The sequence below is a fragment of the Eubalaena glacialis genome, chromosome 12 (genome assembly GCF_028564815.1).
Source record: "Eubalaena glacialis isolate mEubGla1 chromosome 12, mEubGla1.1.hap2.+ XY, whole genome shotgun sequence".
Lineage (NCBI taxonomy): Eukaryota > Metazoa > Chordata > Mammalia > Artiodactyla > Balaenidae > Eubalaena > Eubalaena glacialis.
Window position 1 is genome coordinate 25,171,411 of NC_083727.1, and position 21,808 is coordinate 25,193,218.

The 21,808-nt window shown below is 41.2% G+C and overlaps 1 protein-coding gene across 1 annotated transcript in view; it reads right to left on the reverse strand.

Annotated features, from left to right (window-relative positions):
* Positions 1-3,704: 3,704 nt before the first annotated feature.
* Positions 3,705-21,808, reverse strand: part of HECA (hdc homolog, cell cycle regulator) — a 43,444-nt gene continuing 25,340 nt past the window's right edge. Inside the window, exons 2-4 of the mRNA XM_061207482.1 lie at positions 17,813-18,853; positions 10,118-10,272; positions 3,705-7,315 (exon numbers count right to left, since the gene is read on the reverse strand). Of these exons, the coding sequence (XP_061063465.1) occupies positions 7,151-7,315; positions 10,118-10,272; positions 17,813-18,853 (1,361 nt within the window). The 3' untranslated portion in view covers positions 3,705-7,150. The remainder of the gene's footprint in view (positions 7,316-10,117; positions 10,273-17,812; positions 18,854-21,808) is intronic.

A 21,808-nucleotide genomic window follows, 5' to 3' on the forward strand; every position in this document is an offset into this window, starting at 1 on the left:
GTTTTGTTTTTCACATATGGTTATCAAATTTTCCAGCTCCATTTGTTACATTATTCTCTCTTCACTGAATTCTTTTTACACCTCTGTCAAAAATTAACCCATATATGTAAGTGTGGTTTACTTCTGGACTCTATCCTTCCATTGATCAACTTGTCTATGTCTGTGCCAACTGGAGGAATCTACTCTTTTTAACTTTTTTTTTTAAGTTTTTTTTTTTGATGTGGACCATTTTTAAAGTCTTTATTGAATTTGTTACAATATTGCTTCTGTTTTATGTTTTGGTTTTTTTGGCCCCAAGGCACGTGGGATCTTAGCTCCCCAACCAGTGATCAAACCCGCACCCCCTGCATTGGAAGGCAAAGTCTTAACCACTGGATTGCCAGGGAAGTCCCTAACTAACTTTTTTGATTTACCGACCAACTCTTGTCTAGGTTTGTCAGGTGGCTTTTACCGTATTCCAATGGTTAAGAAACTTGATGCAACAGGAGAGGCAGGAGAAAGGACAAGATAGGAAAGAGAGATGGGCAGGTACAAAAAAGATAAAACAGAGATATCACAACAGGTAAAAGGAAAATGATTAGGAAAAGCAGACACTTTTAAAAAATGGCTTTTTCCCAACTCTGCCATCACCAAAGACCACCCCCACCTAATATAACTCTATCTTGTTTTGAAAGGTTATGTCTGTAAAATAAACAACATTTATTAGGTATTAATTCATTTATGTTCTCACATATTATTCATCAAAGGCATATACTACTGCCAGTGTTTCTGAGCAGTATGAGATAACCAAGGTTGCTACAACTCCTGCCAAAAATAAACTGACCTTTTAGATATTCTGTGCAGCCTTGTGGCAGGCAACGTTCTGATCTCCGTTAAGCTTTTTGAATTATTCACAATAGCCCCCGGGACTGCCACCATCTCACTCTCAGCCCAAACTACTTTCTTCTTAGAGCCATGAGGCTCTGGAGCTTCAGACAAACCCTAGCCTAGGGGCTTCCCCTGGCTTTACTTTCTTCATCAACCACTTGCTGTGTCATCAGAGTTTCAGAAAAATATGTGATTCGTTAATGTGATGCAAATAACAAGAAAGTGTAAGGCACTGATTGCCAACCCATGGTTTTGCAATAACTAGGAATATCACTAATTATTATCTCAAGAGACAACCCCTACACCATGAAAAATTTTAATTGTCTCAGACATGTAACCAGCACTACAAATAAACAGTGACCAGGTTTAGCAACTCAAAGTCTGAAATACAAGAGCTTCAGAAAGAAGAGTACTGAAGAGAAACTCAAAGTGAAACACACCAAGGGCAACTGTCTGAAAAGTTTGAAAAGGAAAACCCTGCCCCAATTGGGTAGACCAAAGCTGTCAGATCCGACCGCCTGACGGGGTTGAATCCAGAAACATCTCAAAGTCAGATCCCAAAGTGAATAGAATGATGGATTCCTAGTGTAGACTGTTAAAATGTCACCTTACACTCAGACGCAGTTCTCCTCAAGCAATGATTGATCTTAACAAAAGGGAACAGAAGTCAACAAATGAATGCACAAAAAATGAGATAAAAGACACAACTATTGATTTCAAATATTATTTCTCCCTTTTAGAAGTTAGAAGTGTTCCCATTTGTTTTCTTCTTTCTAAAAACAGGGGATGCTTTCAAATGTGCTCGTCACCCTCATGCAAGGGTCTCAGCAAGGCCTCTCAGAATTACTTCCACCTGGGCTGCTGAAGCAAGGGCTACTGTACCTTTCACATCCAGCGCCTTGTAAAAACAAACCCAAAGTTCTCAACCAAAAACAAAGTACCCACCCACTGATGTCATTTTGAGGACTAGGAGAAGGAATCCAGACTTAATGCCCAGTCAGCCGTGAACTACACGGACTTATTTATGTAGATTTAAGTTCTCTGGGCCTCAGTTTAACTCTAAAATGAGTACAATAGTCAATACGATTTAAACACACAAACGAATGTAACAAAACAGAGAACAAACTAGTGGTTACCAGCAGGGAGAGGGAGGGGGCGGGGCAAGATGGGGGAAGGGATTAAGAGGTACAAACTACTATGTATAAAATATATAAACTACAAGGATATATGGTATAGCACAGGGAATACAGCCAATATTTTACAATAATTTTAAATGGAGTATAATCTATAAAAATATAGAATCACTATGTTGCACACCTGAAACTAATATAATGCTATAAATCAACTATACTTCAATTAAAAAAATATATATACACATACACACACACACATACACACACACTATGTGAATACGACAAAAACCACAGTCCCTGCTCTAAATTCTGGTATCTCTAATTCTATGACCTTATGGCTATGAGTTTTCTATAATACTTTGAGGCTTGTGAGGAATGCAATTAGATAGTTCCAAACTTGACTTTAAGATATGATCTAAACTTTCAAACAAGTGTATCAGAACCACTTGGCATGGTGTCCATCACCAGGAAACAGTGCTATACGGGCAGATTCCATTTGGACACTGACAAATGTAATCAGTGTTTTTACTGAACACCATGAGACAAGTACTTTGCTTATTTTTACAATGTTTTTGCTGTCCTTGAGGCTTAGCAATACCAAATCGAGCTTATATAAAGTGACGATCACAACGCTAAAGGCTGCGATTAGAAGAAAAGTATTCTTTAAAAATACATTATTTCTAGTACATCTATATAACACTTTACTATCTTCAAAGATATTTCACATTCAGTAGGTAACATTTATCCTGTGTATAGAGAGCTGAAAGAACATGAAAAGAACAAAAGCTCAAGAAAAGCTTTTTTTTCTTCCAAAATTTAACTCTTTACTAGAGAAATAACCTATATAATTAGCAATCTAATTGCTGCTAAATTGAAGTCAAAACAATATAAGCAAGGTTTAAAGAAATGGAAACCACTAAGAACAAATAAGATTTTCTTCCATTAAACTTAATTCTTAATAATCACTGTTTAACTTTGGTTTTTTTCTTTCTATTATAGTAAGAACTGTATTTTCCTTTCAATTGCAAAGGAATTTTGTTGATATAAATAACACTATCACAAGTGTAACATCCCAAGTCGTTATGGCTTTAAATGAAATAAAATTTACGCCTCAGATGTCTGTAGTAAATAATGGTAAGACAGGCTGTGAATCCACTGGAGACTCTTTCTTCACCCACGTTTCCTGTGTTCTTATGACTTTGTGGATTTCAGTCCATTGGCTGAGTATAATATCTGAAATGAAGGGGATGAGGAAATTTGAAAGATAAGCTAAACTAGATCACAGTGCAAGTCAGCAAGAATTTTAACAGCAACTCAGTTCTCATTTTCTTATAATGAAGAAGGATATAATCCAGTCTTTTCATTATGAAAATTGTTACAGGCCTAGAAGCAACAACAACAAATTGTAGAATAGGATTATCTACTTAGTCAATAGAATTCCCTATAACCAGAACAATAATTGTGGATTATCCACATGGAACCAACTTTGTTATACAGAATGCTTATTTTGTTGCAAAGGGAATTTACATGTGGTACATCACTTTCAAACAGAATAAAAAGTTCGTAGTTTTTATTAGCTGCAGTAGTGACTTTGAAATGGCTACCTGAATAGAGATCAAACCCTCAGAATGTCTTCTCTACTATCTTTTCTTATCAAACAATCCCAAGTTCAAAAACCTGGAATCCCAGTGAAAAATAAATTGACACACTAAAGAGAGAATACAATGTTAGTTTCTGAAATTTTATTATTTTTAATACATACATTTCACAAACAGAAACCCTCTAACACCACACAATTCCATAACCAAATGTTTCAATTTTATCAACATTCTTTAACTATTTACACTGTCTTCCCTCAACAAAAGTGCAATCTAAGACATTTGACAAGAAATCTTCACTGATAAGAATATGTTTTTGAGCTGGTGTTAATGATGCCCATTCATTATATTTTCTTGCAATTACCTGGAATAATAATAAAGTCAACAGGACACAGAGATGAGCTGGGTTAGGCAGCATCCTTTTATAGGAAACAAAACACTGAACAAGAGCACTTTCTCCTCACCTCCTCCCCAACCTCCGACTAAAATTACCCAACAGCTGCTACCATGAGACTAAAGAGAAGAGCAGCCTGGAGTTACTGACCTGGGCACGGGAGGAGAGACTGCATGTTAAGCATTGATCTTACAGGACGAAACAAAAGATTTCAGCAAGTTAGTTTGGGTGATCTAATAAGTTACGTATCAGTTTATCTGTTCGTTTTAGGGTTTAAACACCTAATAATATTTTCCTGATGAGTTAATTTCCCCCCAGACAGATTCGAAAATACTTTTTACTCAGAAAATGAATGAGCTTCTTTTACAAAAACTGGGAATTAAAGACTGTTTGGGGAAAGCTCTTTCTTAATTACAATGGGATAATTCACCCCACTCCCTAACTTCACAGCAGATGTCTATCTTTTAAGGTGTAAACCCAGTATATCAACTGCTTCAAGCGCAACCAGAAGAGAGTGAAGAACTGAGCTGGCCTGAAGAGAAGAAGACGAGATGATCAGAAACAGTCTTCCCATTAAACTAAAGCAGGTAATTTTATTTGTTCAAGGTATAACTCTTAAAAATAAAACAAGTTAAAGTAGATAAAAATCACTTGTTAATCACTTACGAGTAGGTTCATGTTACTGAACACTATTTATCAGAAAAACAGAAAGTGGATCTCTTGGGTGACTAATATCCTTTAATATCCAAACCACAACAAAAATAATCATCTTTTCTGATATATTCCAATTCCTATCAAGGTACTCAGAGCAAAGTACTTTGAGAAAGTGTAGAGAAAATATTAAGGTCAGCAGATTCCAAAATAAAATTTATTCTTCACATGGTTGCATACTCAATTACATTTTATTCTCAAATCAGCCAAATTTTCCATTTTAGACAAGAATGCAATGCCTTAAAGGCAAAAGATACTCTCGGATATGATACCTATGCCTCTCCTTTTATATCAATTCAGCACCCATAGAATCCTAACTTAATCATCAAAATAAATGCCAAAAGCAAATTTTACTCACTTACAGTGAAACTTCCTCATACTTATTTCTCGGAGTAGACAACAATATAAGGAGAAAATAGTGAATGCATCAGACGCTACACTTGCAGAAGTTTTAGGCTGAGGAGCTTGCTGAACGTGATCTCTATGTAAACTTGAAGCTTCAGAACAACAATACAAGCAGGTTTCCCTTGAGAAATTTTGGTGGGTTAAAGAACAGCATTACAAACATTTTACTATTCATTTTAAATTCAGAAATAAAATCCAATGGTACTCTGAAGACAAGAGAAACTCACTAATTTTTATAACTGGGTACATGAGAGAATCAAGAGCGAAACAGCTAGTTCAGTTACAGCTTTGTGTATTAAAGACAAATTTGCAAGGGATGTGTCCTATAGACCTCTTTTCCTTGCATCCAATACTGTGAGACCAATGACAATTTGCTGCTTCTTACAGGCATTCAGCATTTCCCCTCACTGTGATATTCTTCAGATCATCAAACATCAAACTGGATGTGGTCAGCCGAATTACAATCATGCAAACCGAAAGATAAAGAATATTAGTCAATCCCTCACAGTCAGCTGTGTTCTTTCAAACAAAACATCAAATATTCCATGTAGCAGAACTGAAACTCACTTGCAATGATGCCTAAACACTTCTGAGAGGAAAAACAACTGTTTTTCTGAGGAAAAAAATGGTATAAACTAAATAATAGAAAATATTCACATAACCCCAAATTTAGCTACCCATAAAAGGATCATATTTTCAACATTCTTTTAGCATATATGTGTATTATAGTTGAAATTATCAAATTCATTTTTGAGAAATCATATTCCAATTCCAGTTCTCTAAAGGTATGGGGTATCAGTCTACTTAAATCAGAAAGCTCTAATAAACAGAAGGCTGGGATTTTGAAAAGCTCATTGCTCTGACCAATCAAGTTCTGTAAATTATCATCTTCTTCACCAATGGTAAGGTATCATGGAGATCTTCAGAATAATCTATTTTCAAACATATTGTTATGCATTATAATCAGTGATTTTCCAAAATGAAACACTTTAAAAAGAAATACTAAAATTATTCTTTTCCTCAAAGGCTCACAAATAATTTTTTCCTTTCCTTCTTAGGGCAAAATCTTCGATTTGGGAAACGCAGCATTAAAGGGGTAAAATGCAGCCATACGCAATTTGGGGGGAAGACAAGTGTGGCAATTGGTTCTGAAACTCACCAGTTAGGGTCTGTGGCTGTGAGATTTACCTGTGAGAAGAATCTGACATCAAATGGCACTTCGACAGTGCAACCTATATAAATCAGTACCGCTCAAATCATGTTATTCTTGGATTCTCCTTAAGAGCTTGTTTGACCAACTTCAAAGACACAGTTCAAATGACAGCGTTCTGCCTTTTTGCCCTCTTGAGTCAGTCTGCATCATTTCCAAATTCATTTAGCATATTCTCTTTGTTATAGGTCAGCTTACCTAAAAATATATACTTTCATATGCCTTATAATTTGGATATTATTTTCAGTATGAAAACTGGCTGCTAAACTACAACAGGGATAGAATCAGGGCTCATGTCCACCTTCCAATGATCTGTCAGTGAGGGGAAACTGCAGGCCAGCATGCGCTGCGGAACGCCAAACCAAGGTGGACAAACACACCAGCAGCTCTCCAGGCACAGATTACATTCACTTGTCACATGTTTTTCCCAAGGCCCAGAGGAGATCTAAAAGTGGGCCTTTAGACAGTTAACATTTTAGTAAGAGTTTCTTCCCAGCTCCTACCATGCTCTCAGTTTATGACCACATAATCCCTTTCCTAAGTTTACCCCATCCTCCCCACCACCCTAAAAGCTGCCCGAGAGACTCTTAGTGATAGTTAACCGCTCCCCCAAGCTCACAGGAGTACCGGCTGGGCTCTGGTCGTGACCACAGGCTAACACTCGGGAGTCAAGAGAAGGCAAGGGGCAGCCCCCCTTTTAGTGGCACACATACACAAAGGAACTCTCCTTTCAATTAGAAAAGAAATGAATGTCACAGAAGGCTTCCCTAAAAAAGATATGTAATAAAGTAATAATATCAATAAAATAGCTATTACTAAAGCAAAGCTTTCATCAATAAGCTTCGAGGACTTTGAAGGAGGAAAATGGCTTCACGAAATGGTAGTCCAGGTTGCCACAGTGTGGACACTGCTGGACGTTGCTGTACTCGGAGAAGTACTGCATCCCAATCCGCACGTCGATCACTGGCTTCCCGCAATGCTTACAGTTCAGGCGGGCCTGGGGGGGGGGGGAACACAAGATGCCGTGAGCCACAGTACCCCTCCACCTCACAGCGCAGCCCACGTCAGACCAACCAGAACGTGAGACTGCTCTACCTGGGAACCTGATCAAGAGTTTAGTAAAGCATCCCTTTTCTTACCCAAAACAGGGTATGCAGAGCATCAGATAAGCATGAGATATACACTCAAATATTCACCCATCAGCCTGAAAGATGAATGACTCTTCTCTCCCGACGTGCAGCACTGCTAGTAATTACTCCTACTGGTGGGAAGAAAATTCTCAACTTGTACTGCCTAAACTTCTCCGGTAAAGTTCCCCTAACAGTTGGAAATCTCTGCCCCCTGGATTTTAAAAAGTGACTGAAACCAACTTCCCTCATCCAAACCTGCATGAAATTTCTTTGAAGATTTTTTTTGTTTATTTTTAAAATCCATAGACATTTTTCATTCTACTCGTTACTACATTTCTGTTTTCTTTGGGGTAAAAATAAAATTTCCCTGAAATACTCTAGTAAAATTGAGGATCCACGAATAAGGGCCACGCTTACCCTGAGGCTTCTGGAACCTGCAAGCACACTGTACCTTTCTTCATGCCCCAGCCTCCCTCTAAGAGCACAAGACCCAAGCTCTCAGCAACAGGTCCAAGGACTTCAGTGAATAACCAGAAATTATAACAGACTCTCAATTCAGACTCATTCTAAAAAGGTAATAGAGAAGTATAATCTCATTTTGTCCTCAAAACGCTCCTGTAGGTAGGTAGTAGTACATGAATTTTAGATGATGGAACTGAGGCACGTGGTGATAAAGCGGAAGGGCTGAGATCTGAACCACAGTAGCTTACTCCAGAGCCTACCCTCTTAGCCATTACATGGACTACCTTTCTGTAACCTGAGATAAACTCCCTTTTAACTGACTAATCTCTCTGAACAATATTAAAAGTGAGATTCTAAGCAAACCTCTCTCTTTAACCAGTCTCTTTAACCTATTATTCCTTTCTAATAATGAATTCCTGCTTATTTTGGCCTCGAAGTCTTATTGGAAGACACTCCTTGATGCCTTAATAGTGTTTAACACTTGTACCTTCTCAGTGAATATAGTTAATTGATTTTTTTTTAAGCCAAAAGTAATCAAACCTGTTTTCCATTTCAGTAAGGGGCCAGAAAAGAAGTGTTTGGGCTTAAATTGTTTTAAGGAAGAAATATATAGTGAGGAACAGCAGGCTGGGTGTGGCAGGATGCCATTCTGCTTTTCTCCCTGAAGATGAGGAAATAACCCCAGTGCCTTTCAGCGGTGGAGTAGAAAGAGCACCAGACTGGGAGTGACAGAGGTTGCGGCCATGGCTGGGACACGTGCAGGTAGACCTGGGAGAAACATTCTAATTGTTTCGGCCTCCACTGTATGTGGAAAATAAGAGTCTTTTCCAGTGCTAACACTCTATGAGTTATAGGCCCACACATTCTTTCACTTCCTTATTTCTTTAAAAGATAACCCTGTTTGGTGTGTGTGGGAGAGAGGAGTCCCTTCCTTTTGTTCCCCTCATTTCAAGAGCTGGCATCAAGGAACAGTGGGTATTATAAAATGCTACAGTGAATAACTAAAAGACAATGATATCTCACTTCCAAGGCTAAGTTTTAAATGGAAATGTGGTCCATGTATGAGAATAGCGTAAAAGGAGTCAACCCTATCTGGAATCAAACGACAGGCTACAGATGGCCATTCAGGTCTCTCACGACCATATTTCTAAGATCACTAGTACAGACACAGCATAGCTGAAATACCAACTGTGCCAACCTTTTAATTCAACCAACACAGCTTATCTTCTGAATAAACTGCTAATGGTAAGGATATTCTCTTTATAAAAGTCAAACCATAATGCTAAAGATATAAAACTGTGTAATAAAACTAATGAAATGTTTATCAGGTATTTATATTAAAGACTTAGCCACTTAAGAGGGAAGGAAAATATCTCTCCAATCCATGAATATCAAAGAATTATACAGCAAGTGTTTTCTTTTCCAAAGCACTTGGAAATAAATCAAGATACTTCCAAGGATTTTGTTTTGTCTCCTGTGTTTCTATGGACTTATGTAAGGCATTTTCCAATGTTAATACTTCCCTCTTTTCCTCATGACAGCTAAAGTTCAGATGCTTTCTTAGCATCAGAATATGTCCCCCCTTAGCAGAGCTTTAAGGACTTCAAATCTTTCAAGTCAACCTCAAACACCTGACAGGGCAGGCAGTTCCTGGATAACTGCACTGTCGCACAGAAACGAAACAAAAAGAAAATCCTGTCTATTAAAGAAAGTGAAACTTTCTTCTTTCCTTTTAAATGACAACCTTTTCTTACTAGAAACTATGTTAATCATATAAAACCTTAAAAAGTATAAGTAAGCAAAAAGAAAACTAAAGGAACCACTCAGCATCCCACCACCCAGAGACAACCTCTGGTAATAGGCTAGCAGGTTCCTTTTCATGTTCACTTTTTACAAATGGAAGCATATTATTCTGCCATTTAAAGGCGGCTTTTTTGACTTAAAATACTGAAAATATTTCCCACATAATTACAAGATCCCTTTTAATGACTGCCTAGTATTCCAGTAACAGCAGCACCACGCTGCAGTAAATCAACCATCACTGCTGGACTTTGGGGAGTCCCATGGCTGCTCACTCCTGAAGCACGTTCTCCACACCCTCCCACCTCCTCCAACGTAACCGCAGTGCTGCCTCTAACTCCTCTGCATTCACTTGGGGACAGAAGCCTGATAGCACCCACTACTCGCTCTGTGGGGTAAATACCAACCTGACAACATGGAGAGGCGGCCAGGATGTCATAGGTGTACATGGTGCCCAGCTGGTGCCAGCTGCCATCCCACCGCGACTTACACTTGATGCAGATGATCTTGTGAACCCCTTCCAGGCAGTCCACGCACACTGCGTACAGATGCATGAGCCTCCCTGTACACAGAAGACACGATGCTGAGAGTGGCTGGCCAAGAAATCACCTTTTGTCACCAAAGGGGATTAAAACAATGGCTCATCTATCAGTTATAAGCAAAACTTTATCATTTGAATAAATATAAAAAGCAAAATAGATGATATTTATCATATATCCCCAAGTTGTCCTTTTACAATAATGATGGATTACTAACTATTGTCAATGGGACACATACTTTAAGTTCAATCTTATTAAATACCGGCTTCAATTCGTTTTTCCAAAAAGTGCTGCCAGGTTTATAATACGGACATCCAAACTCAAAATGACTAAGCCACAGATGCTCAAAAGCAGCCTGTGATCATGCAGGACTTTCTGCTCAGAGATCTACTGTGGATTATGGAGGCTGAACCAGCAATGTTGGTCTGTGTTCATTGGTCTCTCATCCATCAACAAGTCCTATCATGAAGAAGTCCAAAGTCTGTCTTGGTATTGGTAGCCCAGAATTATACCATAGTCAAAATTACTATGTTAACTGTTCTTGTCTCCAAAATTGCTCATCCATCACCACATCCAATTTAGGAACCAGAATTATATCTTACTTGTGTTTTGTTTTTTTTTTTCAAAGGAGTTCAATGTCTTGTTATTTACTGGGCTCTTGAAAGTCATAAGCCCATTCCTCCACTATTTATCAATATCTAATGCTTGTAAAGGAAAGATGTCACCCTAGTTGATATGGAAGGGTTCAGGCTCAAATCGGGGAAGAGCGGGAATGTCCAGCATCTGTCTGGGCAACGTGTAACAACAATAACGCTGCTCTCTACGTGGGGATCGGGGGTTCCACTGCGCTAAAAAACTACCAGCCGCAGAACACATACTCCTGAGTGACTTCTTATTCAGAATGTGCTGCTGGTTGCCATCAGCCAGACCATGCTCTTCGTATTTTCAGTGGTTAAGGACCAGCCTGCTCCTTACCCATTAGAAAGGGGTATACAGTACTTAGAGGGAAACCTTTCATTTCATTCACTTACAAGACTCTCTCTCCCCCTCCTTGAGGGCAGGAACTGTGCCCTCCTTGAAGGCTCAGTGTCTTGCACAATATCTGGAACGCGGAAAGCACTCCATAATTGTATGTTACATGAATGGATGGGATATATTAACAGCCGAAGACGTTATAACCTTGGAGGCCTCTATGCCAAAAAATGGGAAGGGTGACAAGAGCTTCTTGCAATACTGCCCACCTCTGCTGTAGGGCACTGAAAATAAAACAATCTCACACTCAGAGTGGCCTGGGGCATTTCAGGATGTCAGTTCAATATCTAGCAGCCACTGGAAAAGGCTTCATTTCCAATCTCCGTCCTAGACGGAGTTCTCAAACACTGCAGATCTCAAACATTCAAAGACATCAAGGTGGCTGCTAGGAAGGGTGGGGACACGGACAGACAGAGAAGTCACATGTTGGTAGCAATGACCATGATGATGAAGTTGACAGGGAACTTTCACTGAGTGCTTACCAAGGATCTGACACTGCTAGGAGGCTACGTGAATCATTTCATTTAACCCTCACAGCAACCCTCTAACGTAGGCGTTACTGTTATTCCCACTTCAGATAGGAGGAACTGAAGCTTAGAGAGCTGGAATAGCTTACCCGAGTTCAAAAAGATAATAAATAGCCAAGTCCAGACTTGTCTGACTCTTAACCTCCAGGCTACATCACGGGAATTCCTGGCTGGGAATTTGTTTCAGTTACTGTTATATATTGTCCTAAATACTGAGAATTTAAAATTTCTAAATTCTATGGTTGTGAGTTCAAACAAAAAGCAGATTTCTGAGAGAATAATTACCTATGGTTCTAAGCGGTAAAGAACTATTGTACCAAAAGAAATTCCTAACTCAATCAACATTAATAAATTATTAAAACCAAACAAAAACATCTTCTTCTGGAAAAATCAGGGAGGAGAGGCTGGAGCTGGAGGCTGGGGAGGGCACTGAGGGGGAAAGGGCCCAGGGCAAGGGAATGACAATCCACACGGTCCACCACTGGAAATTACACATTATTTCAGCAGCGTATAATCAACTGCAGCCTGGAATCCTGTGGCCTGGAACGTGCCTTCCTACTGGAACTGAACATGCTTTAAGGAATACATGGTTGAAACTCTGTGATGGAAGAAATTATTGACACTGGCTTGTTATAAAAAAAGATGGCATGGACTTCGAGATGTGGCAATAAAAACACGGACATACGACAAGGCCCCACTTATGGCATTGACTTGTCTGGTGCTGATACAACAACCAGATCCTCAGACTTTATCATCAACAGTTAAACTTCTCAAGACTTCTGTAGTGCACACCTAATGCATCCATTATCTATTTGGATAATGTGTGTATGTACTTAGGTGTGTACACACACACACACATACACAGAATTCTTAGGCCTGTCTAATTTTTACCTTTCTCCATCCACTCTGATGGGTACCCTTAAGATCTGGTCCTGGGCTCTGTCATATACTCCTCCTTTTCTTTCTCTTTTCTCCCCATTCAAGGCCTCTTCCACTCTTTTAGCCACTAATTTTATAAAATAAGCTTCAGTGTTCATCCTAAATGTTTATTTCTAATAGCGCTTGTGAAAGACACCTCCACACAAAAGTCCCAACATCTCTTCAAACCCAATACACACAAGTACCCCATCTTCTTTCCTCTAAGATCAGGTCCCTTCCTCAACATTCTCTACTCCTGTTCGTGACAATACCGTTTACCTGGTCTAGAGCCAAAGTGAGCCAACAAGGACACATCTTTATCCCGTACAGTAAAGCTGTCTCCAAAGCTGTGATCTTTCCTTTAATATAATCTCTTACAGCTGTTCCCACCTTTCAATCCCCACCATCACCACCCAGCTGTCTCTCTTCTCCTTGCATCTAGAATACAGATTTAAGTTTCAACTGTATAGCTTCCACCCCTTTCAAACAACTTTTCCCCCAAGCAACCGTTGGCTTTAAAAAAAAAAAATTGTTAAACCCTTCAATTCATCAATATGGCAAAGCTCTCTGTTATGGCTTGAAAGGACACCCACAATCTGTTCTCCACCTACCTTACTCATTTCCTACTCTAGAGCCTCTGCTCCAACCAGATGGTGCTCTTCGGTTCTCTCACTGTCTCCTGACCTTTTTATGAACAACTAGTCCTTTGCTTACATTACTCCTTATCAACAAACCCCCAGTGTAGTTAGACCGTGTACTTATCAAAGTCCAATGCCCCTCTTGACATCTGCCTTCACGTTACCTCCTTTGACTAACCAGGCCAAAGTGTCCCCTTCCTCTCTGGAAATGATAGGTTGCTTCACGTACATAATATCCAGGTGATACCAGTTCCAAAGGTGGTACTAGTGCCTTAGGCCTGGTAAAGTTAGTTACACTTTTGTAAATGCATCTTATATCCTAAGATTATAGACTGATGAGTGGCAAGGACTGATAGTACCCAGGACAAGGATGCAATTCATAAGTTTGATTGGTTGGTGAACAGATCAAATGAAAAGGATTTGTCCATCATGAATAGAAAAAGGACAACTCTCCTCTCATGTACCCTGTACCCCTGTACCCTCATTCATCTTCATAAAGAATACTTCCAGTCGGGCTTCCCTGGTGGCGCAGTGGTTGAGAATCCACCTGCCAATGCAGGGCACACGGGTTCGAGCCCTGGTCTGGGAAGATCCCACATGCCGCGGAGCAACTAGGCCCGTGAGCCACAATTACTGAGCCTGCGCTCCGCAACAAGAGAGGCCGCGACAGTGAGAGGCCCGCGCACCGCGATGAAGAGTGGCCCCCGCTTGCCGCAACTAGAGAAAGCCCTAGCACAGAAACGAAGACCCAACACAGCCATAAATAAATAAATAAATAAATAAAATTAAAAAAAAAAAAAAAAAAGAATACTTCCCCTCATAAAATGGTGAAGTGAAGATGTTTCCATCTACTTCCCTCTAAAATTATCCCCACACAGTATAAAGTACAAGGAACAAAATACAAATTCTATCTTCCATGAAACTGTGAGGTACTTGCAACCCTGAATATGATATCGGAAATTAGATGGAGAAATAATAAATGGTTTAGCTCTGAAGCTGGACAAGAAGCACAGGGGAGGTTAAGATGAGGTGCTGAAAGGGAAAGAGTGGAGTATAACAAATTACTAAATAACCACACATGAGAACTATACAACTATACAACTTTTTTCATCAAGAAGCAGAGTCTGTTGAATCATCCCCTGAATCTGGGATAGCCTTACAACTTATTTTTTTGAGGAATAGAATGTGATGGAAGTGATGTTACTCGGTCCCAACCTTAAGCCTCAAGAGAGAGAGGCCATGCAGCTCTATTCTCACCATCTTTAATGCTATCCTGAGAACACCATGTGAAAAAGCCCAGGCTACTCTACCGGCAGATGAAAGGATATATAAACAGGGATAAGCCATTCTAGCTGAGGCTCCCAAGGCCAACCAGGCTGCCAACTGCTAGACATGTGTGAGAGGCCATCCTAACCAACCAACTCATAGAATTGTGAGAAATTATAAACCATCACTGTTTTACACCACTAAGTTTTAGAGTGGCTTGCCCTATAACAAAGGCTAAAAGACACAGGACAGTAGGCAAAACTCTAGAAAATGAATGAGACCACTCCTAGCAAATTCAGCTCCCTTTCCCTGCTGAGAAGGATGAAACAGAAATAGCATGCATGAAATAAGAACAGGATGCTATTAAAAAGAACTTTTGGAAATTACAAATATAATAGACAACAGAAAATCTTAAACTCAGTAAAAATACTGGAATATAAAATCAGAGAAATCTTCCAGAAAGCAGAATAAAGATAAAGAGATGAACAGGGCCGAAAATATACATAATAAAGGATCTCCCCCCTCCTCAAAAAAAAAAAAAGGATCAATCTAAGAGGTCCAACATCTGATGAACTGTTCTACAGAGAAGAAAGAAAGAAAGAAAGAAAGAAGGGAGGGAGGGAAGGAAGGAAGGAAGGAAGGAAGGAAGGAAGAAAGAAAGAAAGAAAGAAAGAAAGAAAGATGAAAATGGGAGGAAATCATCAAAGAAATAAATCAAAAGAAAATTTCCCCAAATTGAAGACTATAAGTTTACAAAATCAAAAAGCCAAGAAAGCATCCTGCCCAACAAATGGAAAAAAAGACATCATGGTGAAACTTCAGAATACTAGAGAAAATCTAAAAACCTCTGGAGGATGGGAAGGGGAAATAAAGGGCCAGGAATAAGAATAATATTAGATTTCTCAGTAGCAACATTGGAAGACAGGAGACAGTGAAGTAATGCCTTCAAAATTCCAAAGGGAAAATAATTATAACTTGGAAGACTATGGGAAAATATTCCAAAGGGAAAACTATTCCAAAGGGAAAATAATTATAACTTGGAAGTGTGAAGATAGAATCAAGATACTACTAGACTTTCAAAATCTCAAAACATCTATTCCCATGCTTCCTTTCTCAGAAAGCTCCTAGGGGATGCTTCTTAACAAACTGAGGAAATTTACCAAGAAAAAAGAAAGTATGGGATCTAGGAAACAGAAGACAAAAAATAGGAAAGACATGAAAGAATTCCTAGAAGGACAGCTATGTAGTACAGCAGGCATTAAGTGCAGCAGGACAGACAGGAGTAGGAAGATGAAAGGCTCCATGAAGGAAATTTCTAGAAGAAAATTCATAAAAACGTTTGACATTCATTGCAGCTCTATTTACAATAGCCAGGACATGGAAGCAACCTAAGTGTCCATCATCGGATGAACGGATAAAGAAGATGTGGCACATATATACAATGGAATATTACTCAGCCATAAAAAGAAATGAAATGGAGGTATTTGTAGTGAGGTGGATGGAGTTAGAGTCTGTCATACAGAATGAAGTAAGTCAGAAAGAGAAAAACAAATACAGTATGCTAACACATATATATGGAATCTAAGGAAAAAAAAAAAAAAGGTCATGAAGAACCTAGTGGCAAGACGGGAATAAAGACACAGACCTACTAGAGAAGGGACTTGAGGATATGGGGAGGGGGAGGGGTAAGATGTGACAGGGTGAGAGAGTGGCATGGACATACATACACTACCAAATGTAAAATAGATAGCTAGTGGGAAGCAGCCGCATAGCACAGGGAGATCAGCTCGGTGCTTTGTGACCACCTAGAGGGGTGGGATAGGGAGGGTGGGAGGGAGGGAGATGCAAGAGGGAAGAGATATGGGAACATATGTATATGTATAACTGATTCACTTTGTTATAAAGCAGAAACTAACACACCATTGTAAAGCAATTATACTCCAATAAAGATGTTTTAAAAAAAAAATGTTTGACAGGTATGTGGACATGTTTTTGAAGGGTGGTTTGTAGAGCTGCTGGAGAGTTAGAACCACCAGCCAAAGCTTCAAAAAAAAGGCTTAGCAAATGAAAATGTGAAGCAATTATTAACTTTGATAAAAATAAAAGGAGTCCCAGAACATACAGTTCTCTAAATAGGAAATACATCTATACTTCTTGGCTCAGCACTAAATATTTATATACTCATAATAACAAAATCATTAAGGATTTAACTAAGAATTGTGATGGATTATCCTGAGAGAAAGGGGAAGATGCAAGAAAGCATGAACCATCATCCACCTTAAAAGTAAATCTAGAGGTAATATCTAAAATCGGAGAATGAAGATAGCAGTTTTAAAATTATGATGGTAAAAACCTGAAGAATCAGTTAAGATTTGAAAGTGTCTCACTCTGAGAAGTGAGACAGCAGGGGTGGGTGGGAAGAAGATAGGTGGGGATATATCATTTTTACTATAGGCTTTTTAAAGCACACTTTTAAAGTTATAAATGGGTTATATGTCACAGATCCCATATTTATATAAATTCAGTAGTTTTACATGAATTGACAGATTTCTCTGTCAACTGACCCACCCCCTGTTATTCATTTTCTGGCTGAAATGTCCCAGTCTTTGTATGTCATCCACAGCACTAATAATAATAAGCTCCCCACGCCTCACCACCAGGGTAATATCTGAGCTTTCATTTTCCTTTTGCTGCTATCAAGAAAGTCTCACCTTTCATACATTTCAAGATTAATTCAACTAATCTAAAAACACATTGACCCTTCCCTCGCTGTGTTATGTTTACAAGGATCAAAGAGAATACACAGCTTGCTGGGCACATTAACATAGGTTTCAAAGGCAACTATTTTATAGCAAGTGAAACATTTTTATGCAATTCCTTCTCTAAAGTTCCTCTCAATTACGAAAAACTATACACCTGAATCCTCTCTTCAAATTACAGCAAGACAGAAACATAAAATTACCCACCAGGACCACTGTACTCGGTATAGTGTGACATCAGAGGAAAGGACACCACCTCCACCACCTCACTGGGCAGGGCTGAAATATTCAAAAGTTAGCTAGCTCCTGACTAGAACAAAAACACACCATCGGTTAAAATTAAGCCCGAACAGAGCCATCCCTTCTTGTTGGCTTTTCACTTCTCACAAACAGAAAACAGGCAAGGTGAGTGAACACCTGTACCTTGAAGGTGACAGGGAACATCGTATTCGATCTCATCGTGTCTCGAGGGGCTTAAGAACAGAGTTCCGTCCACCAGCGGGAACTGCTCGAACACCGGGAGTGCCCGGTGGCACAGGGCGCAGTTCACCACGTTCCTGTGGCTGGCGCTGAGGGCCGCGAGGATGAACTTCCGCAGATCCTCGCCCTGGCCCATCTGGGCATCGTCCTCCACCCGCACGTGGAAAGTGTTCAGCTTGTGCCGGGGGATGTGAGTGAGGAGCTCGGACAGGTCCAGGCGCCGCAGGAACTGCACGGGCGCGTCGAAGTGGCCCCCCCTGTGAACTGACAACCCGGCCGGACTGTAGTCAAAGTGGGCATTTCGGAACACGTGGCCCCCCGCCAGAGCCTTTTTGTGAGGCTCCAGGTGGATGGCGTTCTTTAGGAACTCCCCGAGGTACCTGGAGGAGCGGGGGCCGCTGAAGTGGGCGGGGGAGAGGATGGAGTAGCCGGTGGGCGGGGACTGGCCCGGGGAGCCGCAGGGGGAGCGCGCCCCGTAGGCTGCGGCGCCCCCGCCCTTCTCCTGGGAGTTCTGCCGGTCCATGGAGTGCCGGCGGGGCAGGTCGTGGCTCAGGCCTTTCTGGGGCTTGGTGGGCGGCCGGCACTTCTTGGCCTCCTCCACCGCCTCACCGGGGGGCCTCCCGGTGTTCCTCTCCGACCCCGACTTCTTCTTTTTCTCATCCTGCATCCGCTTCACCTGGTACCAGTCCGTGTCCTTCTTCAAGTGGCCCTGGCCGCAGCGGCAGGAGCAGAAGCGGAAGGCCAGGTCGTAGCCCTTCTTGGTCCACATGTTCTGGCGGCACTGCTTCTCGTTCCAGCTGCGGGCCCGGCCGATGCAGTTGAACTGGACCAGGATGCTGCTCTCCCACGCGTAGAAGCACTGCAGGTGCATCCAGGTGCTGTGAGGGCAGTGCTCGTTGTTGCACACCACCTTCTGGTAGTCGTCCTTCTCCAGGTCGACCGGCCTCCCGAAGCTGCAGATCAGCGGTGTGGCACAAGGGGCTTCTGGGGAGAAACACAGAGAGAGAGAGAGAGAAGGTCAGCTAGCGGGCTGTGGGATTCCAACCCACGGCCAAGTGTGAGATCAAAGCTACCATCCCACCTTAGCCCATTCACGCCAAAGGTACGGTTTTTCTGGTGTGGAGATTTCTACTACTGGAATAACACCAGACAGGGTTCGAAAACATTCACCATTTTCTTCTGGTGTGACGTTGTACCAAGGGAATTTATTTTCTGATTATCCGTTATCTGCTGAAAAACATACCAGTAAGCTTCAAAAAGTCCAAATCCTTCACAGTGCAATTAGCCGTATGTCAGTACTTGTAACAGTGTAGTATGAGGTCTTCCTGAGATGTGGGTGTAATGAAAGGCAGTTTCAGGGTTCTTTTAAAAATGAATCACTCCTGGGGCTTCCCTGGTGGCGCAGCGGTTAAGATCCCGCCTGCCAATGCAGGGGACATGGGTTCGAGCCCTGGTCCGGGAAGATCCCACATGCTGCGGAGCAACTAAGCCCGTGCGCCACAATTACTGAGCCTGCGCCCTAGAGCCCGCGAGCCGCAACTACTGAGCCCATGCGCCTAGAGCCCGCGCTCCGCAACAAGAGAAGCCACCACAATGAGAAGCCCGAGCACCGCAACGAAGAGTAGCCCCACCTCGCCACAACTAGAGAAAGCCCACGCGCACAGCAACAAAGACCCAGTGCAGCCAAAAATAAAATAAATAAAATGAAATTTTAAAAAAAACCCACACCATTCACTTTATAAAAACAAACAAAAAAAATGAATCACTCCAGTGAACTAGGAAATATGACGGAGCTCTGAATCAACAAGTTCAGATGGTAGCTCCAAAAGGGCCCTCGAAACACTATCACGGGATTTAGCTTATCCTGAATACCACGGAGAAAAGACAGACTTGCCTCATATAATACAACATGCCACCAAACGAAGCGGCAGAGATGATGGGACCCACAAAGCCTATGGCTATGTTACAATCATCCCCTTCAGTGTCGGATTCCAGGAACTTAGCAAAATGGCCCAAACCGAACTGTCTACCCCCGTGATCACCGTGGCTTCCCCATCTACCTCCCGGGTGTCACAACACTTAATCTTCACTCCTCCAAACCCCAACCGTCCAGTGTAGCAATTCACAGCATGGACTCTGCAACCAGACTACCTCACTTAGAACCCCAGCAGTACCACTGATGAGCTGTGTGCTCGTGAACAAGTTACTTTACTTCTCTGTGTGTCAGCTTCCTCTGTATAAAATGCAGATAACAAGTGAATGTACCTTATATGGCTCTTAAAAGGATGAAATATACTGATACACAGGTGGTACTGAGAGCAGGGACTGGCACGTAGTAAACCTCTTCCCCTTCCTCCCATTCTTCAAGGCCCATCTCTAGATGCCAGGACTCCCCTCTTCCCTTGCATCCTGATCTCCCCACCCCCAGGAAGGTTCTGGACTGAACCTTACTTGAGTCCCCACTGTGGTTGGTCCCCACCGGGTGATGACTCAGGAAAGGATGCCTATTACTCAGCTTTGTGCTCCTGGCACCACTGGGCTCATGCCTTGCACACATCCAGTGCTGAATAAAGGTGCATTGAAAAGACACTGGCACATGAAACCCACACATGACAAGCAGAGCACAAGGGAGAGAGAGGGCTGTAACCCTAGGCAGAAAGACTCGTGTAGGGAAGCACACTGCAAAGAAGTAGAAGAGTGGTACGTATACTGGGTAAATTAACTGTAGTCACCTGAAATGTAGACACCTTTAGTATCTTAAAATGTTAATTAGTCAGTTAAACAAAGTTCAGTTGCTTTTATCTTTAATCCTTCAGAGGAACAGCCTCAAAGGCAGTGACTCTGTAATGTAATGGCAATAACCAAAGTGATATTAACCCAGGACTAAGGAAATCAAATTTAAAGAATGACCTAGCAGTACCCTTGCATTCACGATACCCAAATTTTAAATTTTAAATGCTGAGACGGACTTGATATTTCTTTTAAAAGTATTTTCACATTTCACACACTAGGTGTTTAGAAAGTAAGTAAATGAATAACGTCATGCCTCTTTTTCAAATTCCTAAGTCTTGCAATTTACTGAAACATACAGGAAACATTTTTTTAACTGTAAAAAACAGGACTGGTGGCATTCAAAAATCACACCTATAACAAATTAGCCATATTATAGAAATATATTTGATTGTTTCCTGAAAGCTGGTTCTAAATTTACAAAATTCCTAGCTCTTAAGAATATCAGTCCCACAAAGGTATAAATGGAATACAAACACCTGATACAACCAAACCTTTAAGGGGGAAGTGGAAAGAAGGGAATCCCACATTCAGTGAGGGCCTGTGTTACACACCTCCCCTGGGACATTAGTCTGAACTGTGACAGCTTGACCAACAAGCAAAATGAGAAAAGGTTCCTTTATACAAAGTCAGCATGGTTTTAAAAAATGTATAGGAACACTCCAGTACCTGTTTCTACGGCTTCACCGTCAGATATTCCGTACTCAGCTTCTATTTCTCCCTGCCCAAGTGAAAATAATCAGGGCTCACCTCATTCTGGGCAGAAATCTCAAGTAGTTTCAAGTCTGGACAATAAGATAATGAGGCTGACGTCACTTGGGCAAAGTCTGTCACTCTCTTTCTCATCCTGTATCCTTCCTCCCCAACTCAGGCCTCGGTCCTCCCCCACCTAGTAAAAGGGAAGGACCTGACTGTAGTCATTTACACTGGCTGCCCAACAAACCCAAAGCTCTTGACAAACTCATTCATGCTAACAGGAACCCCCCAAACCAGACACTGCCATTTTCAGCTTCTTAACTGTGAAATTTACTGTTTTCACCACTCTTAAAATAGTTTCAGGCATCACAAGAAGATGGGGAGTTCGGCGGGATGGAGGGGCGAGGAGGGGCTTCTGAAGTCACATGAGGCTTTCTAGACAAAGCCTAAGGT